Here is a 21,877-nt window from a genome sequence, read left to right on the forward strand (position 1 = left end):
TCAGGGACCAGGCAGACAAGAGAAAATAAACCTCTCTCAGCAGGTTAGAGGAAAACAAAAGCAGGCAATTGAAATGCTTGAAACTGAAGATATAGTAGACCTTTAGTATGTGTGTGTATATGTCAGTAGCAAGCTTTGAACTCAGGACCTTAGCTTTTTCCCTCAAGGCTGTCATTCTTCCACTTGGACCAAAGCTCCACTTCTAGCTTTTTGCTGGTTAATTGGAGATAAGAATCGAATGGACTTTTATGCTTGGGCTGGCTTTGAACCTTGATCCTGGGATCTCAGCTCTCTGAGTAGCTAGGATTACAGGGATGAGTCACAGATGCCCAGCAGACATAATACAACTCTTAGTGTTCTTAATTCCTGCCTCCAGAAGCCCCAGGATCAAGGAGTGTTTCTGAATAAAGTCCCGGAGTCAAAGAAAATGTCACTGAGTCTATATAGAACTGGAAGGAAACTTGGAGGTTGCCCTCTCTATCAAGATACCCCAACACCTCTTTAGACAGCCTCCTTCTCCATGGCTCTCTAGCACTTTTATGGAGGTGAAGGCAGTGAAGACATAAAATAAACACTTGGATTTTAACTGCCCCTGGCTGGAACACTGGCGTTCAGGCCCCTGGGCAAGGCCCTGTCCTCATCTGGCAGCTGTGACAAAGTGGAGGCCTGGTCCTTCTGGTAGCCTGATTGAGGGTGTCAGGCCTGCCGGTCCTGACCTTCAACCTCACCCTTCCCTACCTCAGCCCTGAGTCTGAAAGCAGGTGAGGCCATGAGATCCAGGAAAATGATGGGGAAAATGTCTTCAGCAGCCACTGGCCGGGGGGAACCAAGCGGATATTGATCTGGTCTATGGGAGTGAGGGGACCTGTTAAACTTGTGGCTGTTAAACTGCACTGCATTCGGCTAGCCGTCTCTGCAGGCAGGCGGCTGGTCTGGTGAGCAGGCGTGGACAAGCCCAGCAGCTCATTTGAAGTGCACAGGACAGGAAAGCGTAGGCTGAGCTGTGGCCCAACTGGGTAGCATTTCCCAGTCTCTGTCATATATCGGATTGTCTTCTCCCTTCTGGGTGGCACCGATCCCCAACCAGCCAAATCTACCTTCATCTCTCAGATGCCCAGCATGGAGGCTGAGAGCAGGCTTGGGAGTTGCAGCCTGACAGTCTGGAGCTCGAATCCTGACACTGCCACTACCAGCCTTGTGGGCCAAGTGCTTCTTTCTCGGATGTAACCAGCTTCCTCCTCAATAAAAACATATCCTGGGCTTTATCCTTTAGAATGGTATGAAAATCAGATGAGATAATCATTGCAGGAGACCAGAGAGGACTGGTAGTCACCCAGAATTGCACAGCAAGAGAACAGAAAAGATGCTGGGGTTAGCTCAGATCTTACCTTACCCCATCTGACATCTCTTGGGTCTGAGGTCCTGGACTCAGGTTTGCATTGGGTCAGAGGCCTGGCCTTTGTACCCTGGCAGCTGGCTTCTATGATCTCAAGAACAACAACAGCCAGAGCTGCTCTGGGCTGGCCTTGAGCACCTCCGCCCCCCGCCCCCCTTAGTGGTTCCTTTGGCCTGACCCAGATTCCCCATGGGGCCTTATCTGTCCATTCTCTCCTTTCCCACCAGACTAATCTCTCCTTCTTTTCAAGAGTTCCTGTTTCCTCCCTGCCGCCTTCTTGTCTCCCTGTCTCTCCTGTGATTTCAACTATGTCTCCAGCCAGCCTCCCACACTGCTCCAAACCCACCCAGTGAAGCTTGGTTGGTGCTTTTGCCTCTCTGCAGGGCTTTGAGCCACACAGAACCTTTGGCCTTGTGCGTGCCACATGAGTGCCACTGGCTTGTGTGGAGAATTCGGCCTTCACTAGAGATCTGTTAGCCACAAGTCTAGTTCTTTGAGCCCTTAGCCAGGCTCCCAGTGCTGTTGTTTGAGGGTCCTACCTTAGACTTCCCAGGTACCAAGATTGTAGGGTTCTCTGCAATCTCCAAACACCCTGAACTTGTGATTTATAGGAGAATCTGGGTTTCTTGCTGCAGGGAGCCCCACCCCCTCGAGTGGCTTCAGTCTGGAGAGCCTGACCTGCCTGGTAGGATGAGAAATCCAGGTACCAGCTGTCCATGTTTCCTCTGCTCCCCAATTCCTGCCCAGCCAGAGAGGTGCAGAATTTCGTCCCAGGACTGTGTGCAAGAGGTTCAAGAGGTTCACGGAGTCAGAGCCCAGTGAGGCCTCCCTTCACATGAGATTTGGAGCAAGCCCCCTCCCTCCACTCCTGCCACACTCCATTTGCCTCAGTTTCCTCATCAATCAAACAATGATAATAACATCCACCTGGCAGAGGCTCCAGGAAAGATTACTTGGGACAATGTATTTGGACTGGCACATAGCAAGCGCACAATTAATGGTATCACTTTTGTGTGTGTGTGTGTGTGTGTGAAGTCTTAGCAAGGATTTACTGTCATATTAACAAGATAGAAAGAAATAGGAAAGAAGGGAGAGAGGCGTGCCTCTTGTTTGAGAAATGCAGAGGTAGAAGATGAGCTCTGTTTTTTTTTTTTTTTTGGGGGGGGGGGGACGGGGATCTGACACTGGGACTCAAACTTGGTATCTGATGCTTTTGCTCCTGAGAGATGAATTCTAAATGGTGTCATTTATATTCCCATGTCCACCCTTTTGCAGAACCATTGGGTGTCTTTGGCCTACTTCCTTGTCTAGATGAAGCTCAAAGACTACCCTCTAATTCAACATTACTGAGAAGTGTTTTGTACTCAACAACTAGGGCCTGACAGGTACACCAGGCTGGTCCTGGCTCATAGTGAAACTCCAGAAAGCAGGAAAGGCAGATAAAGACACACCACAGGCCTCTACATACCCTGGCTCAGAACAGTGCAGAGGCTGGGGGAACCTAGCGGAGGCTTTCCTGGGGCTGACTATGGTAAGGGAGGGCTTCTTGGAGGAGGCATCCATTCACCTGGGCCTTGAAGGAGAAAGAACGTTGTCTGGTCATGGGACAATGAGCATGATGACTGCTTTCAAGGTTCAAAGGGTTACAAGGAGCAAGTCACCTTCTTGCACCCAGAGCACTGGCTGGGCGTTGCAGAGAGGTCTGAGAAGGGACAATGATATTCTGGACCGCTAAGGGAACAGGCCATGTCAGAGGTAACTGGCTGAGCAAGTAGATCTCCTTTTCACAGCTATGAGAGTTGTGCTCTGGCTAAAGCTGAGGGGGCACCACAGGACTACAGGAAATAAGACTGGAAGAGTCCCCTGAAGTTCAAGGTGCCAAGCCAGGGAGCTGGAACTGGTTTTGGAGGGCCATAGACCCAAGGAGCCCTGGGCCAGAGAAGGAACATACTCCAGGCACAGTGGAGGCCTATATATCAGCCTGGAAGGTTCTCACCCGACCCCCAACCCCCAGCTGGGGAAAGCCCTTCCCACCTCTGACTTCCTTGTCCACAAAACAAGAGAAGAGACTACAAGATTTATCTCCCAGTTCTTTCCAGCCTATGATTCAGCCACTGGGGCACTGTCCCCACAGCAAGACTTCAGGCAGAGTTTGGAGATGGCCATAAAAGCCCACCCTCTCCCCACCCTGCGATCGGGCCAGCCCTTGGTGTTTGTCCACACCATCCCACTTCTTGGAATTTCTACTTCACCAAATTCTCTCCAGGTCTCAATCCCTGGATGCCTCTCCGTATCCATGTGCGAGAGCCCCACAGACAAATTACGCAGAACATTCTCTTAGGATATCCTTGCTCTGTGGCCTTCCTATGGGCAGAACAATGATAACTGCTTCCACCTTAGGGGTACCTTCTGGGGTCCAGGCCTGAGGGCACTGCCAAGCTGCCCATGTGCAGGTGTTACCTCTGAGGGTTGGGCAGGGGTGGTGATGTGCCAGAGGTGATCCTTCTCCTCAGTGCCCATCCGGTTCTTTTTCCCTCTTTGTTCATCTGACTTTCATCCCTTTTCCTCTTGATGTCTCCAACCTCTAAGACAGAGCAACCCCAGGCCCAGGCTTTGAACCTTTTGGCTTTTTTAGCCTACCCCACACCCTTAGTGACGGCATCAAATATGTCTCTTCAGTCCTGGAGTTCTTTCCAGAACACCAACAACCATCTGCCTTTCCATCAGACTTTCCACTGGGAATCTAATCCACGCCTTCATCACCATGCTTCCAACTCTGAGCCCTGGTCCTCTTTCTGCCCCATCTTGCAATCAGCCTGATATCCTCCCTCTTGGTTTGGCCCAAACCCTGGCAGTTCTCGGGCCTCTTACCCCTCACACCCCACAGGAAAAAAGAGAACACATGCTGTTGGCTCCACTTTCAAAACAGAACCAGAATCCAACTGCTTCACAGCCATCAGCCTGGCCCAAGCCTGAGCCCAGGGTCTTTCCCAACTTCTAGACTTAATCATCACCAGCCCTGTTTCACAAATGGGGAAATGAGGCAGGGGACCTTTCTCGGGGCGGCACAGGAAACCCATTAGGGCTAGCTGAAGCCTGGGTCTGCCACCATCTCCTGAAGGTGCCCAGCCTCTGGGATGGGTTTCCTCTTGCAGCTGACCACATGGCCGGTAGTGGCTGCACAGTGTGTGTGTCCCTGAGGAATGAAGATGCTGCCAGCTGGGTTTATGTTTCAAGACGTCTGTCCTCACCCTTGACCAAGAGATCTTAACAGAGAAAGTGGGGCCAAGGCTTGGTGAGAGGAAGGGGGAGGTGGCTGTCAGGACATCAATCGGAAGCCGCCTTGCCTGGAAACTTTAGACTCATCTCCACTAGCCTCAGGATCTGCTGGGTTCACTAGAGGAGGCCAGAGACTGCAGGAGCAGGCTGGGGCTCGCTCACCATTTATTTTGTACAGCTGTTTCAAAAGCTTGTTTAAAATATAGATTATATATATTTATATATATATAAAATATATAAAGAGGAACTGGAGTGAGCCACCCCCCCAAAAAAAAGCTGTTTTATAAATATTTCTGTAGCTCCCACATCCCAGAAGGAAAAAAAAAAAAAGAAAAATTTACAACCCAAGCTAGTGGTTCCATGTGGTGGGCCCAGGGCCCCGCAGAACATTCCAGAAAGCTGCTCTCTCTCTCTCTCTCTCTGGACTTCAAAGGTCAAGTCCGCACAGTCTCACCCATCTCTCTCTGCCCCTGGCTCCTTAGGCCAGCCTGGAAGGCAGCATGGTGTGGGCACTCCGGGGGGCCTCTGGCTGCCAGGTTATTTTTAATCCTATCGGTTTTCTTTGATGTCCTGGCCCTTCTGTCCAGGCCTTCTGTTCCTGGTGGCTTCCAAGTAGAAGCACAGCACGCTGGGCATGCAGAATTTGCAAGGAAGTCCATAGGGCTTCAGTGCCCCTGTGGGTGGGGCAGTGCCCCCCCCCACCAGTCCAGAGTGCACGCGCCGCTAATGGAGCAGCTGTGGGCGGGGCCTCACTTGCACACGTAGCGCTCCACCATGCGCTCGCACCTGCGGCAGGTGACGTAGCAGCACCAGTGGTACTTGCAGTGGCACCGCTCCACCACGCGATCCGTGTAGGGGTTGTAGCCACGCCCACAGCACATGAGGTCGCAGCTGTCACTGCCGTTGGACGTCTTGTTGCACTGTCTGGGGGTGAGGTGGGAAGAGGAGGTCAGTGCCATTCACTTTACCCCCTGCGCCTGGCACCTACCCCACATCCCAGCAGCCTGCCGACTGAGCCCCTTTAAAAGTGGCAAGGTATTAGGGAACTTTTAGGTAATCTGACCCTGAGGGTGCTTAACTTTCCCTCAATGTTTCCAATAAGCTGTTCCTTGGAAGATAATCTCATTTCGGTTTCTTCCGAATATCGGAAGGACCCGCAAAACAGTGTCCCTAATAACCTTGGCTTCATAGATAGCCTTTCATTGTATTGGAAAGGATGGGCAAGTCGTGTGTGCTTGTCTGATTTTACATTTAGAATCCCAGGATAAATTCTGAAACACTGAACATGACACAGGACATGAGGACGAGTAAGAGTGTCCTTGTGTGTGGAGAAGCATCTACTACAGGATAGTCACCTTGTGTCCCTGTCCTTCAGTAAGGGATCGTCTTACCTCCCTGAGGCTTGAGAGTCCACTCCTGTGCATTGTACAGATGAAGCAGCTCCAGCACAGGGTGGAGGCTGCTCAAGCTCTCAGTGACAATCTTGGCTATGGTCTACGATCAACTCTGGTACTAAGGCAATTGCCTAACTCCCTTCCCTAAGCTACAGGAGGAGCCAGGAAAGGTTCCTGTGAAATCCCTTCTGCTGCCATCAGCCCACGTAGTGAAAAGCCAGCGATTCAGGGGGGTCATCCTCAAGCTAGGTAGGCAGGGCAGGCAGAGATACAAAGTTTGGGGTATTTGCTATTGAAGTAAAAGTCTAGTGACACAAAGCCTGTCCCTAGAGGGGGCTGTAGGGGACCTGGAGGGAAGGCTAAGGAAGGGTAATGTGGGGGTGGGGCAGCTTCATTTTTTTCCAGTGTGCAGGGCAAGCCCTAGAGCAGACTGGGATCAGCCAAGAGGTGAATCTAGGACAGTGAACTTGGACTTTCACTGCCCCCACTGCAGGAAGTGAGCCTGGGCCTCAGATCCCTGAAAGACAAGTTCAAGTTCACTCAGCTCTGAAGCTGCTCCCTTCTCGGACACAGCCATTCACAGATCCAGGGGAACTCTCTCTTCACTATGGAAATATTCAGTGGGCTACACCCAGCCTCTCCATGTTCTAGAATCCTCTCCCCTTTGCAAATCCCTCACCCTCACACCAGCCCAGATTCTGGCTCTTTCCTGTCTCCCTGGCCTGACCTATTCCATCTTCACTTCACCGAACCCCTCAATCTGGCCTCCAGATGGGAGCCTGGGCCTCTTCACAGAGCCTGCTGCCCTGGCCTGTGGGGATGGAGCCCCAAACCACCCCTCCCCTCCTGGACACAGGAAAGTGGGCTGCGGAGGAAGCAGATGCTGGCTAGGTACCAAGTATGTGCCAAACACATTCCCAGACACCCGCTCTCCACTCAATATTCCTTTAACCTCGCCGAGCACCAGTTTTGTGGAATGCTATTAGGGGCTCCTTAATAAAAGATTTCCCCAGCCAAGCATCTCTGGGAAACACTAGCTTAATGGGTCCTTTACTGCGGCTTCCCCAGGGCCTCTGATACGTCTTTGTACCTTGTAGATGGTCAAAGAGAATTTCCCAGAAATACCTGATCACAGAACTCATTTTACTCGTCTCAGGACTAGCTTTCTCCAGAACCTTCTTTAGGAAGTGTTGCCTACTGGGATACTCAGTAGTCCCACAGAGCACATAGTAGGTCTGTAGCCACCAATAGATTCCCTCCTCTCTCCTATTTGAGAGCCAAGATTGGGTCAGCTGTGGAGACCCTAGCTTGCATAGATCAGAGGCCTCCATTTCCCTCTGCTCTGCACACTTCCTTGAGGGGCTATGGCTGGCAGACCCTTCCCCACCTCTACCTTCCTTTGTGCCTGTAAGGTCCTTTTTTGCTCAGTAATGGATTGTAGGATATTTCTCCTTCACGTGGTCACTGGACACACATTTTCTCTGCCCCTGTTCTATGCGGGGCAGCCCTTTCCTATTCAGTCTCCTAACATAGTCATTATCCCTTCTCATCCAGGGGGAAATACATGCTGGGAACCTCACCAATGTCCATTCCCCAGGCCAGAGTGAGCACTCTTCCTATGAGCCCTGCAGGGGGCGCCTTGGACTGTCAATCTCTTCTCAGGCCTCCTCCCTCCCCTGTATACCTGGCGGATGCCTGCTGGGGTGGCACAACCCTTACCTGTCTTGGGTCCCGTGGGAGCCCACCTTCTCATTCTTCATGCAGAAATCAGGTGAGCTCTGCAGATAGACGAGTTCGGAGTCCTTTATGGGCCGGATGTCCAGGTCCTTGGGCACCAGATGCTTGCGGGTGCCCATGGGTCGGTGTACTACCTTGGTGGCTGACAGGTAGCGGGTCTTGAGATCAGCAGCCACATCCCGGAGCTCCTGCAGCCCCTTCCAGCAGGTACGGATGGAGCAGGAGCCAGACACTCCATGGCATTTACATTTCATTTCCAGAGAGGCGCGCAGAGCCTGCAGACATTCGGGGTGTTAGCTGGACAGCCAGAAGGCCTTCCCTGGCCTGTCTGGGACCCTGGCTCACCACATGGCTTGGTGCTCTTAAAGACTCACCACCTATTCCAGCCTCAAGGAATGAAGGGATTGGCTCTAATGAAAGGGTAGTAGGTCATGTTGGCCCTGGGGGCAGGAGTGGCTGAGAAGGACAGAAAGAGTGGCCTTAGCTGGGCTAAAGCCTTCCACGTATCAAGTGGCTACTGTGTGCCACCTGACTGACACATAATAGGGATTAATCATCACACTGCCCTTCCAAGAAGGATGCTGTTTCCTCTTCTTAGAACAGAGGTAACAAAAGCTCAGAGAGGCTGAGCCTCAGGTCCAAGGTTACACAGCTAGAAAACTGTGAAGCTGGGATTTTTGAATCCATGTCCTAGGGGATGATTCCAAAGCTTCAGCTTTTTAACTGTTCCTCGCCTTTTCTCTCCCACAAACTTGGAGCTCACTAAACACTTGCTGGGACAGAGTGCAACAAAGAAGAGCAGGAAGGAAGGCAATAAGGAGGAATGGGAAGGATGGACAGGAGAGAGGAAGGGAGGGAGCGAGGAAGAGGCAGGGTGGGTGCTTGGGGGCCCCTCCCACTCCCAGCTGGCCTGTTCTCTCCTGCTCTTTGTTATATTCCTGCCTGGCAGAGGCTAAAAGGATTGAATCAGATGATACATACAAAAGGGGGTGCAAGCTATAAAAGTTAAATCAATATTGGCTCTGAAAACTCCTGTTCAGGCCAGACACCAGCTGCTCATGCCTATAATCCTACCTAGCTACCCAGGAGGCTGAGATCTGAGAATGTGGGTTTAAAGCCAGCCTCAGCAGGAACGTCTCTGAGACTCTTATCTCCAATTAACCAGCAAAAAAGCAAGAAGTAGCAGGGTAGCTCAAGTGGTAGAACACCAGCCTTGGCCCAAAGAGCTAAGAGAGGGCCCTAGCTCTGAGTGCAAGCCCCAGCCCTGACACAAGAAAAAAGAGAGAGAAAGAAAAGGAAGGAAGGAAGGAAGCAAGGAAGGAAAGGAAGGAAGGAAAGAAGGAAGAAAGGAATGAAGGAAGGAAGGAAGAGAAAGAAGGAAGGAAGAGAAAGAAGGGAAGGAGAGAGAGAGGGAGGAAGGGAGGGAGGGAAGGTAGGAAACTTGGAGTTCTTTCCCTTCATCATCCGCTAGTATGGAGCCAGAGAATGCATTGGGTATGAAGTCTGGAATTTGCTACACAAACCCAGGAGTGGCAGAGGAATGAAGTGAACAGAACCCAGGCTTCAGGCCTGTGAGTCATCAGGTTAAGGTAAACCAGACTCAGTGTAAGGTGGGGGAAGGACCCAGTAGCCTAAGACCAATTGGGCCAGCGGAAGCCATTGTACTTGTGGTCTCATTTACTCTTTACATAGCCCTATCGCTGGTGGGGATGGCAGCTCCAGGAGCTGGCCTGACATGCCCTGAGCCCCAGCACCCTCTTCTCACTGAGGTAGGGGAAGGTCCTCCAGAGGAGGCTCAGGAATGGCCGATGGGGTGAGAACAGGGCTGGGTAAAGGGTTTCTGAGGGGTCCCCATAGATAGGGACATTCACAGAGCTGGGAGATAGGAGCACTGATAGGCCTCAAGTTTCTAGACTGTCCAAGGATAGCCTGGACTCCTAGAATGCCAACAGGAGGGAGGCCATTGAGAGGTGAGGGCACAAAGACCTACCCACATGGCTCTCCTGTGCCAGGTGTCCCGGCTAAGCCCTCTACACCCTTTTGGCCTCATCCAATGCCTTTATAAAATGAGCTAACAAATCTAGGAGATGTTGGGGCACACAACCCTCTGTCCTCCTGGGGTCTCTCCCCACCCATCTGTGGAAAGATGAGGATAGTACCTATCTAGAGTTGCTGCAACCAGGGGAGAGAAACACAAGTGCCTGGCACAGTGCCTGCATTGCAGATTGGCATGACTTTTTTTTTTTAATTTTCAAAAAATAAAAAGGTCTGATCATTCACTACCACACTCGATCACCCAGGCTTCTGTACAATTGCTGGGACATGAGTGAAACATTGGTAACAGTAGATGTCCTGGAGGCTGGGATTAGTGGATGGATGTGGGTGAAGCTCCTGAGTCAGTCCAAGCTGACCACTGATGGTGTAAGGTTCGCTCATCCCCAGCCCCCTCCTCATCGCCATGTTATAGATGGGAACAACAGAGGCTAGAGAGGAAGCTTACAGCCAGACAGCCAAGGGCAGAAATCAGAGCTCCTGATCCTCTTCCTAGCTCCGTGTTCTTTATTTTTTTTTGGGGGGGGAGAGAGGGGAGGAGAAGGAAGAGGAAGAAGAGGAGGAAGAGGGGTGGGGGCAGCGGCTGCCAAGCAAGCCCAAGCTGCTGTGGAGAGCAGAGGGAGGTCAGCAGACACAATGGGTGTGGGTGGCCAGGGCCCATCCCCCACCCCGATAGGGCCCACCATGGCACTTTCCTGGCCGATGGCCCAAACACACCCTCTGGGGCGGGTGGGGTGGGTGGTTACCTGTCTCCCCACTTCACTGTTGTGTAGACGCATCAGTTTATTGGCTTGGGATCCTGTTTTTTTCACCTTCATAGGAGCATCGGAAAACTTGGCCCCCATGAGGAGCCCGTAGCTGAGGTTGTCCGCACATCCTCCCCAGCGGTTCCCGGGCCCGGGGGGCTCACCTGGGACAGGCCCGCAGGAGCAGCCCGGCAGGTCGCCAGAGGTGCAGGCCCGGGCGATGGCATGGCTGATGGTGGCGGCGGACAGCGCATACACGAAGGCAGATTCCCGGGTCCCTGCAGGATGCGAGGTGCGGGTCAGCAAGACCAACCCAGACTTAGGACCTGCTTCACTGCACCTCACTGTGGGGCCGTGCAGGTTGGGGTTGGTCACCAGGATGGTCAGGTGCATTGTATTGGAACCACCAGCCTGTCCACCTACATCCGCACCTACAACTGGCCCCCACCCTCCCTCCCTCTCTTTCTCTCTCTCCCTTGCGCATGTGCATCTCTAAGCACTACACAGTGTCAGGGGATGCTTTATAGAAATGAAGGCCCAGACTTTAAGGCCCTTCAAGAAGTTGTATCCCGATGAACCAGACAAGTATGCAGAGAGCCTGCTGTGGGTTTGAATTGTATTCCCCAAATGATAGATTCAAGTCCTGGATCCTAGGACCGGTGAGCATGATCTGATTGAGAAATCTGCTGATCAACTGCACTAAAATGAGATTGTAGTGGACCAGAAGTGCCCTGAGCCAATGCCTCAGAAGAAGAGGGAAATGTGGACACACAGACGCCATAATGACAAGGTATGCATGGGCCATGTGATGCAGCTACAGGGCCCAGGCTGGCCTCAAACTCATCATCCTTCTGCCTTAGCCTCCAGATTGCTAGGATTACAGGGGTGCACTATGCCACAGGCTAACCCAAGACAATACATTTTTGTTGTTTGTTGTTTGAAGTCAGCAATGTAGCAGTGACATCAGTCCTAGGAAATAAATGGGGAGCCATGGGCCCTGGCTGAGTCCTAAGTCCAAAGTTCCTGAGTCTCTTAACCAGCAGTTCTTTCTCCTTCTGGAGCCTCAGTTCCCTTAGCTGCAGAACTCAGTGATTACACGCAGCCTGCAGACTTGCCCTGTGGTTCAGATAACTCTGGAAGGAAAGTTGCCATGCTGAAAATACGTGAGAGAAGTTCTTACCATGCAGAAGAGACAAGATCCCTTGGGGTGCTTCTGCGGTTAAAACCTCACTGCCTGCCCTCCCCCCCACAACAAACCTGCCTCCTCCAGGAAGTCTGCTCCACAGCTGTTCTGCCCTTAACCACTTTGTGCCTCATAGCAATTTCCAGCAGCTGGACTGAAGACCACCTAGGACCGCCGCCTGCCTGAAGGTGGGCTCTGTAGCAGTCTCACTATATGATCCTCTCCTGGGAGCCTTCAGTACAGCAGGCAGTGGCCTGGGGGCACACTGCAGCCACCGTTGTTCATTTATATGTGCTGATATATACCCTCGTCGATGTTTATTCATTCCCCAAATCATGAATGCATTCCCCAAATCATGAATGATTCATGGTCCAGCCAGCCAGCCAGCCATGCCTTGTCCATCTGCACATCCATCCATCTATTCACTCATCCATCCACCCGTGAATTCACCCACCTATCCAAACACAGAAGTTATGCCTGCATCCATTCATTCATTCCCACAGGCAAGGAGCAACCCTGCAGTCCCTACCTCTCTCCAGGTCAAGCAGGTAGTTGGGGGCGAGTTCGATGGAGGAACAGTTCCAACGCATGTCAGCAAAGGCCCTGCGGCAGGCCTTCATGGCCTCGCGGGCGGCATGCACGATGGTGCGCATGAGCTCCAGGTTGCTGCGACACAGCTGTACCTGCGCAGACACCAGGCCCTCCAACTGCTTGCAGTGCTGCGTCTGGTTCAGTGCCAAGGCCGCAGGTGTCTTGGATAGTGCCCTGCATACCCCAAAAACAATCAGTGAAAGAAAATCAGGGAACGAGAGGTAAGAGACCTCCACATTCCCTACTGGTCCCAGCCAGCCCTTCAGTGCACTTTTATTATATAATGTTGCTGTTGTTGTTGATATTATGTGATAGACCAGGGCTTGATCTCAGGGCCTGGGTTCCATCCCTGAGCTGTTTTTTTGTTTGTTTGTTTTTTGGTCAGTTGTGGGGCTCGAACTCCGCTTGGGCACTAACCCTGCGCTCTTCAGCTCAAGGCGAGTGTTCTATCACTTAAGCCACAGCGCCACTTCCAGTTTTCTAGTGGTTTATTGGAGATAAGAGTCTCACGGACTTTCCTGCCCAGGCTGGCTTTGAACCATGATCCTTAGATCTCAGCCTCCTGAGTAGCTAGGATTATAGGCATGAACCACCAGCACCTGGACCTGAGCTTTCTTGAACCACAACTCCACATCTTGCTTTTTAGAGGTTAATTAGAGATAAAAGTCTCAAGAATTTTCCTTCCCGGGCTAGCTTGGCCTTCAGAATAGCTAGGATCTCAGGCCACCAGCACCTGGTTCATTATTATTATTGTCATTATTGTCCTAAAGTGGTTGTACAAAGGGGTTTCAATTCAACATGTCAGCTTGTGAGAACAATGCATCTTGATCAATTTCAGATGACGTTGGAGTAGTTCTTAGAAGGAAGTCAGGAAACCAGGAGGCAAAGGCTTCCCTCACAGAGCAATGAGCCCCCTCCCATCACTGGCCTTGACTGGGCCTCAAGTTCTAACCATATGTATAATCATAATCCCCATCCTGCCTACATGATAATTATACTAACACTGACCACGTCTGCAGTTCACCAAGCATGCTCATCCACTGCTTAATTTAGCTCTCTTACACCTGTAAATTATTACTCCTTATTCAACATGTATCCAGCACTGGGCAGCTCTGTGCTAGAAACCATGCAAACTGCTAGACTATAATAATAATAATTACTTGTATTATTAATTGAGTCCTTACCATATGCACAACAGAAGTTAGCAATGTTCTGTCATTGTTGTTTAAACCCATTTATTATGTTGTCAAGTCCATACCCACAAAAAGGATTACCACTAAAGGGTTAATGAACACTCAATTCTGTGATGATCCAGAACTTAGAAACCCATGTTTAGCCATTATCTTTCTGTGGAGCTTTAAGTAAATCACTGATTGTCTCTGAGCTTCAGTATCTATACCTACAAACAGTATTTTCCAATATGGGTTCAAATAAGATAGGGACTTTCAGCCGGGTGCCAGTGGCTCACACCTGAAATCATAGCTATCTCAGGAGGGTAAGATTTGAGGACTGAGGTTCAAAGCCAGCCCAGGCAGCAAAGTCGATGAGACTCTTATCTCCAATTAACCACAGAAAACTGGAAGTGGCACTGTGGCTCAAGTGGTAGAGTGCTCACCTTGAGCTGAGGAGCTCAGTAACAGTACCCAGACCCAGAGTTCAAGCCCCGTGACCAAAAAAAAAAAGGGGGGGGGACTTTCCAAATAACTTGCCTTCATCCAGTTTGTCCTGATGCTTGGTTTCCTCCTGTAGCCAAATGATCTATAATGTGTGTGACACAGATCATTTTCTCCAGGAGCTACTAGTTCAGTGGCTGGATAAAGCCATCAAGTAACAGGAAAGGCTCAGTTGTTCCAACTTCTGGGCTGGTCCAAAGATGAAAACAAGATTTGAGTACCAGCTGTGTGACCTAGATAAGTGACCTAATCTTTCTGGGTCTCACAGTCCTCATTTATTTCAATAGCCATTCCTACTTAAGTCTCTCTATGAAAAGACTTAAATGAGATAATGAATTCCAAGTGTTTGGAATACTCAGACTTGGAGCCAATTAAATCTTGGACTGCAGTAAATGAGTAGACCTAGGTTCTAGCACAAGCCCTGCCCTCTATGTACTGTATAGTGTTAGACAAATTGATGATCTTCTCTGAGCATCAATACAAAATGCAGGCAAGGGCTAAATGAGATAATATATTATGCTGAATACAAAGTAAGTTGTTCTGTTTGATTTTGTTGGTGGTAGTGGTCATGGGGCTTAAACTTGGGCATATGCACTGTCCCTAAGCTTTTGTGCTCAGGACTATCATGCACTGTCCCTAAGCTTTTGTGCTCAAGACTACATGCACTGTCCCTAAGCTTTTGTGCTCAAGACTATCACACTACTGCTTTGAGCCACAGCTCCGCTTTTGATTAGAGATAAGAGTCTCACAGATTTTCCTGTGAACTGGCTTTGAACTTTGATCCTCAGATCTCAGCCCTCTGAGTAGCTAGGATTAGTCTTCCTTCATTCTATGGCAGTTCACTTATTGCAGCTTCCCTATATTGTGGGTTTTAAAAAAAGAATATAGTTACAGGAGAGAGCCACTGGTGCATGGCTTAGTAGTTTTTTTGGTATGTTTGTTTTTGTTTTTTTGTCAGTCATGGGGCTTGAACTCTGGGCCTGGGCACTGTCCTTCAGCTCTTCAGCTCAAGGCAAGTGCTCTATCACTTGAGCCACAGTGCCACTTCCGGTTTTCTAGTGGTTTATTGTAGATAAGAGCCTCACGGACTTTCCTGCCCGGGCTGGCTTTGAACCGTGATCCTCAGATCTCAGCCTCCTGAATAGCTAGGATTACAGGCCTGAGCCAACAGCACCCAGCAGTAGGTTGGTTTTATTCCTCCTGCTTCTCCCTGTAACATGTCCAACCATAACACATCACCCCCCTAAATACATAAACCTAAGATAGACCTAGGAAGCAGACAGAGGGAAGTGGGCCTGGGCTGGCAGTCTGATGTGAGGACACCATAACTCAGCTGGCCTGTGGCCCATTGTGAGTGTCCTGGGCAGTCCCCCTTCCCTGCAGCCCTGGCCCATCCCTACCCCCAAATCATGAATAAGGATATGCTGGGTGTGTCCTAGCTCCAGCAGCCAGCAGTGGCCACTGCAGCATGCACTCACCTAGATTCTAAGCCTAAGTGGAACCATTCGAAGGCTCTTGTTGCACGTTCTAGAGAGTCTGTCAGCATCCCCACAACCCTGTCTGGGTGGGCTCTGCACGCACACACACACACACACACACACACACACACACACACACACAGAGTCTAGCTCCCAGGGTTCTTGGTGGCTAGCAGTGCCCAGCCCCCAGTACCACAGCTCCCTCCCTGGAAGCCCTGGCTCAGCCTAGCCAAGCCTGCCGGCACAGTCAAGGACATTGAGGCTAGGCAGCCCAGTAGATCCAGCCCTCTACAGTGGTCCCTCCTGGTGGGTGTAGCCTATTCTTGGGGGGGGGGGTCTTCCTGCTCTGCACTGAGCTGTCCACAAAGCCTGTCCTGAGCCTGCCCTGACTCACTCTGGCTAATTTTCTTCCCTCTGGACCAGTTTTCTCCATTTAAAATGGAAGGATCCCACGAGGGATAGCGGACCAAGTATCTGGTCCACAGCAGGTGCCCAGTGGGTGCTCAAGCAGCTCACTATGTTTCCGGCTTTTCCCTGGGCCCCTGCGCAACTCAGAAGCAGGGCGATGGGAGTCCAACCTTTACTAGGGAGCTCAGGCAGGCAGGCAGGCAGTGCCTAAAAGCCAGGAGCAGTGTCTGTCTCAAGGAGGGGTCAGTCTGGGCTCTCGATGTGTCTATCTCATTGGCTGAAGGGAAATTTTGGGGACCCCATGAACCCTTTCATCCCAGCTTCCCTCTCTCCAGCCAGCCAGAAGCAGGGTGCTAGGAGAATTCCTCTCAGAGGGCAAGAGGACCTGTGGGATCCATTCTGGGGCTCCTGGCGGTGGGGGCCGGAGACAGGGCAAAGGCCCAGGCCAGTGCCCAGCAACCCGCTGCTGGGACAGGAGTGCTGGCGTGGCCAGTCGGTAGCAATGGCCGGTGTGCAGGGAGGAGGCCTCGGAGCGTGCGGAGGCAGCGGCTGTACTGCTGGGGAGGGCCGGCGCTGCGGTCATCTGGTGATTAGTGGTAATGACCGCGTCTAACTAAATCCCCCTTGGGGAGGTAATCAAGGATTAAGGCGGGAGGCGGGGGAGTCACCAGCATGGACATCTCTCCAGGCTTGCCTGCTCCAGCAGACCCCTAATTGGAAACATTTTGGTTTATCTAGGGGAGGGGGCATAGGGGAGAGGGTGGAGGAAAGGACAAGAGGGAACAGAGAGTTCACAGGGGAGGCCTGTGCCAGGGGTTCTGAGGGGGCCATTGGCTTCCCTCACTCAGGAGTCGAGGGTCTCTTGGTTCAAGTTCTGACTCAGCCACTCACCTACCATGTGAATAGGGCAAGTTCAGTCTCGGTTTCCCAGTCCACAACATTCAATGCCCATGGTTAGGACATTATTTTGCTAATACAGATGGGCAAATGGCTTCATCTACCCCCTCATCACCCAAGGCACAATCCTGCCTCTCCTTTCCGCTCTGCCTGCCCAGCTCCACACCTGGGTGAGCCTTCCTGCCTAAGGTCTCAGGCGGGACGATGTTATCTGGGCCTGGAATACTATAAAGCCTCCTTCCTGCGTTCCCTGTCCAGTCTCTGTCAACTGAGCTCATCTCCTATGCTCAGCAAGCTCTAGAGCACCCAGCCCTAAGTCACCTTCCTGAACCTGCCTGCCACAGCATCCCTCTCTCCTGGGAATGTGATGGGTCCCAGGCCAAAGATCTCACAGTCCCTAAAGGGTCTGAAGCCACTAAAATTCTTCCATCTGGCCTCTCACAGTGCTGATACCAACCCATTCATTCAGGTTGGTACCACTGGAGCACAGCCAGGCTCACAAGGCCTCAGAAACATACCCTGTGGCCCATGTGTCCCCCACAGGGAGTCGGAAAGAGACCATCAGTCTGGTGCTGAGTAGATCCTGAGATGAATAACCACACTTCAGAGTGAGCAGGATCCTGGGCAGGGCTGTACACTGGCATAGAGGCCCTTAGATCTTGCACAGGAAGGCCCCATGGTTCTGCTGACTCGGGGATGGGAGGGTAATAGAGTCTGTGGAAATACCGTTTCCTGCCCTCCACTCTTCAAGTTGTCTTGATCCACAGGTCCAACCTGGAGCCCTGAGGGAAGGGGGATGGAGCACAAGCCTGGGATCTAGTTTGACCCTCATGCTCTTCCCTCTCTGGGCTTCCAGCTACTCCTGGGGTGGCCTGGGTGACACTGACCCTTCGGGACAGGTCAGGACTCCTCAGTGAGCCCCTAGACCTAGGAATTGGGGGTCCTCATGCCTGCCCCTCTTCGCCTACATGTCAGGCTGGGTCAGCACAAGACCAAGAAAGAGAAACTTCCAGGCACAGAGCCTACACGAGTTCTAATTCCAGTAGGAATTTGTTCCAGAACTTCAAAGCCATGAGAGGACTAGACCAGCTCCTTTCCTACATTGTAAGTTAAGGAAACTGAGGCAAATGAAGGGTCTGGAACCTGTAGATCCAGTTCTGCCTTGACCTTACAAGACCCCTGCCCAGTGCTGTGCATGCAAAACCCACTGTGCATCCCTTTTGGTAATGTTTGCCAACCAAAAAGCTGGCAGGCAATTCTCACACCATTGCCAGCACCTGGTGTGTAAGTGGGGAACTGAGGCTGAAGAAGGGCAGGACTTGCTCATAGTATATACAGACCAGGCCTTTGAGACCCCAAACCAAGCCTCTTTCCAGCCCACTGAGGAGCTGCAGAAGCTGAGATGCAGAGAGGTGGGTCTTGTTTGAGCGCTGCCTAGTGGCTAGTGACCTGGTGTTGCTGACTGGAACTCAGACTCCAGTAATACTTATTCCCTGACTGGTAGCAGCTGCCTTCTAGTCTCTTGGGACCCCTCCTAGAGAGACCCTGCCCCTGCTGAGAAGCAAGCTCATTGCTAGTAGAGAGGCAGACTTTAGGGGCATCCCAACCAGCCTGGCGTCTTTCTTCCCATGGGGCAACCACCAAGATTTACAGAGTGATCCTCCTCTGCTCTGTACCATCATGGCAACCAAGAGTAGATGGCCGAGAACTGTCCCCCTCCTTGCTGGCTTCGGTGGTAAGGTATTAAAGGGTCTCAGATTATTTTGGGGGCAGTCAGGTATCTGTCCTATGTTTTCCCCACCCCCACCTGCTTAGTCTGTCCCAGGTGCCCACCAGATGGGGGTGCCTACAATATGGGGGTGCCTTAGGTCAGCCACATGTGGTTTCAGTCCATGTCATCTCCAGGCTAGTAAGCCCAGGCACCGTGGTCCTCAGGTCTGCTGATCCTCGGGTGAGTCGAGTCCTTAGCCTGCACAACTCACCCTGCGGCTTCTGGCCACCAACAGGCCACAGCCAGCCAGCCCACACAAACCTCGCCTCTACTCCTCACTGACTGAGGACAGCCTGATAGTTAAGAAACCCCACAGTGTATGTGTGTGTGAGGGGGGGGGGACTAGAGGGAGAGGGAGAGAGAACAGTAGAACCTACCACCCAGACCAGGAGATTTAGACAGGCCGCACACATAAACCACATATCAAGTTGGGGCTATGAGTCACATGGGTCTCAGAGCCTCAGTTTCCCCTTTGCAGAGCCAGGATGAGTGCAGGCTTCCTGATGGACTCTATGTCACCCAAGCCCAGTTCTTAGCCTCTGAGACCCTTTCCTTCTCTGGACCTTACTTCCTTGTCTACAAAATGGGGTGAGAGTCTTCTGGAGCCCTGACCAGAGCCTTGCTGGATGGGTTCCCAGTAGAAGGAGGTGGTGGCTTCTCCAAGTTTACAGGGACAACTTGGAGGTGTGTTAGGGTAGAGCCCAGGTACCTCTTTTCAGCCCCAGGAAGATGGGGGTCCCCTTTGAGTCATCAATTAATTGATAACTCAGCCCCAGAAGGCTGGCCAGTGACCTTGAGACTCTGTTGGTGGCCCAATGCTATGCTGCCCAGTCTTCTAACTAATCCACAGCCCCTCCCCCCATGCATCTCCAGCCCCCTTAATCTTTCTCCACTGTTTGGTCTGCAGGATCCCAGCTCCAGATCTGCTCCTGTCCTGGACTCTCCACCCTGGTCTGTTGCTGAGTGAGTTTCATGCTCCCACCTGCTGAAAGCCCCCAGCTCTACAACAGTCAAGCCCTGGATCTTCCTCCTCAGGTCCCTTAGCGTGACCCCTCAGAAAGTCTCCTGACCTCAGGGCTCTCACAACAAGACACTGCTCTCTCTCAAAGCAGTGGGACACTGGTGAAGTTATTTACAGCCTGAGCTTATCTCTCCCAGCTCAGGGATAGCTCCTCCAGGAACAGGCTAGGTTTCACTCCTCTGTCCTGTATCTCCATATCAGCCAACAGAATGGCCCCTGCTGCTGGGGGGCCAGGGCTCCCAGTCCCTCCACACACACACACTCTCCAGGGATCATTTAAACTCACAGGACCCTTAGACACAGACAGTGCTGGATGCTGCCAGGGGCCTCTTATCAGATCCAAGGCAGCCAGAGAGCATCACCTCTGACAGATGGAAGCCCCACAAGGGGCCGGGAGGGGGAGGGAGGCTTCCCCGGGGTGGCCCAGGTGGAGGGGTGAGGCGGGTTTGGGCAGATCTCCAGCTCCTGGACTGCCCCAGTGCCGGGAGCAGAACCTCTTGATTGTGGCTCTTGGAGAGGATGTCATTTCCCAGAAACCCTGAGGAGGGTTTCCATGCATCTGTAATCTTTGTCAACCCTTAGCTGTCCAGGACCGGACAATTCCCTCAGCGGAGGGAATGGAGCTTAACGAAGACTTGCCCAAGACCCCCCCACTCCCACCCCACCCCGGCGCCCAGTGGATCGCGCACGCCCAATCCACAGGGGAGCTGACCTAGCTGTGGCCCATCAGATATGTGTGTGTTGGGGGGGGGGAGTCCCCCTGTTCTACTTACAGCCACTTGATGCCATAGCACACCCCGGTGTGGAGCGCCAGGGCGAAGAGCAGGGCCTCGCAAACCTGCGGCCGCGCCCTCATCCTTGCGCCCGGGAGCGCCCGGGGATCGCACCCCGCCGCCGAAGCCGCGCCGAAGTCCCGTCGCCCGAAAGCCACCGCCGCCGGTCCTGCGCGCACGCCGCCTGCAGTCAGGGAAAGCGGGGTGGCGGGTTAAGGCTGCGCCCGGGCGGGGAGGCGTTTTATTCAAATTACAAAGGAGGGGTCGGACCCGGGAGGCCGCACGTCCCGGGCCTCCCCTCCCGCCCCGCACGGCACCGCGCCGGGCTCGCCCGGGCCTGGCCGAGGGCGGGTCCGCCTGGTGAGGAACGATTCCACCAGCCCGGGATGGGAAGGGTACGATATAAACCAGAGACGACCGGGAGACCCGGCGGCGGAGACAGCGAGAGGAAGAGATCGAAGCGGGAAGCCGCTGGAGGCTGAGTGAGAAGCGGGCACCGACACTCCGACCAAAAGCTGGGGAGAGCCAGGGGTCCCGGGCGCAGGCAGCAGATCCGGGCCCCGGGTCCCGCGATCGGAGTTCTCATCCCCGCAATCTCATTCGTTACTTTGGCCTTGGCACTGCTCCTTGTTTGCCCCTTCTGTGCACTGGGCACGATCGAACGTTCTCTTCACAGCTACCAGCCCTCCGATGGGTACCACCACTGCCTCCATCTTACAGACGAGAAAACTGAGGCTGGGAGGTGGGAACGGGGCCGCTCAGCCTAGTGAGCGTCGCTGCGTGCCTGGCGCTTTGCCCTCACGTCTACCTATGCCCGGTGAGACGAGGTCAGGGAGGAGATGGGAGATCGCTCTGGGCATCAGTTTCTCCGTCAGGGCGGGAAAGGGGAAGGCACGGCTCTCTATACCGAGGGCTGCTCAGAGGTCCCGGATCTCGCAGTCTACTGGCCTGGTCTCCGGACCTTGGCGGCGCTGGCGGAGCTCAGAACCCACGCGATGCCACCTCCCTCCACCAGGCGGTGCCCTAGAGCCGTGGAGGAGCCGCTCCCCCGCCCGCCCGCCGGCCCGCCCGCCCGCGGCTCGCGGAGTTGCTTTCCGCGGCTCTTCCCCTCTCTCTTCATTCTCACCTCATTAACTCCCTTCCCAGCTTCTCCCAAATTTACCAACACCTGGCGCTCGCCCCCCGAAGTCATCCGCTGCCCCCAGCCCCTCTTCCCTCAGGAAGAGACAAAGACAAAGGCATTCCTTTCTAAAGGGCTTGGCAGAGTTGGAAAAAGGAGGCATCAGACTTGGTGATGGGGGGGGGGCGCTGGAACGGGAGGAGCGCACTCCTCGGGCTCTGAGCTGGGGCAACCCCTCGACCACCCCAGCCTGCCATTTCCTCTGCTATAGACACAAAGGACGTATCTCCCAACGTCTCGGAGCTCTCCCCGCTGCCTTTCCTCACCAGGCCGTACACCTGCGCAGTGCGCGCGCGCG

At 52.9% G+C, this 21,877-nt stretch overlaps 1 protein-coding gene across 3 annotated transcripts; it reads right to left on the bottom strand.

Annotated features, from left to right (window-relative positions):
* Positions 1–4,980: 4,980 nt before the first annotated feature.
* On the bottom strand, positions 4,981–20,716 carry Wnt11 (wingless-type MMTV integration site family, member 11). 3 transcript variants are annotated; one of them, XM_013014028.1, is made up of 5 exons: positions 20,400–20,716; positions 12,317–12,552; positions 10,769–10,882; positions 7,789–8,081; positions 4,981–5,599 (listed from the first exon to the last, which is right to left on the bottom strand). In XM_013014028.1, exons 3-5 carry the CDS (start codon positions 10,856–10,858, stop codon positions 5,425–5,427), a joined length of 558 nt encoding a protein of 185 aa, XP_012869482.1. In that variant the 5' UTR covers positions 10,859–10,882; positions 12,317–12,552; positions 20,400–20,716; the 3' UTR covers positions 4,981–5,424. The 3 variants fall into 3 exon arrangements, with proteins under 3 accessions (XP_012869482.1, XP_012869480.1, XP_012869481.1); XM_013014026.1 differs by having other exon boundaries at positions 10,605–10,882; XM_013014027.1 differs by having other exon boundaries at positions 10,605–10,882; positions 12,317–12,470; positions 20,400–20,577.
* Positions 20,717–21,877: the final 1,161 nt, after the last annotated feature.

This window comes from Dipodomys ordii, unplaced genomic scaffold (assembly GCF_000151885.1).
Source record: "Dipodomys ordii isolate 6190 unplaced genomic scaffold, Dord_2.0 Scaffold22, whole genome shotgun sequence".
NCBI lineage: Eukaryota > Metazoa > Chordata > Mammalia > Rodentia > Heteromyidae > Dipodomys > Dipodomys ordii.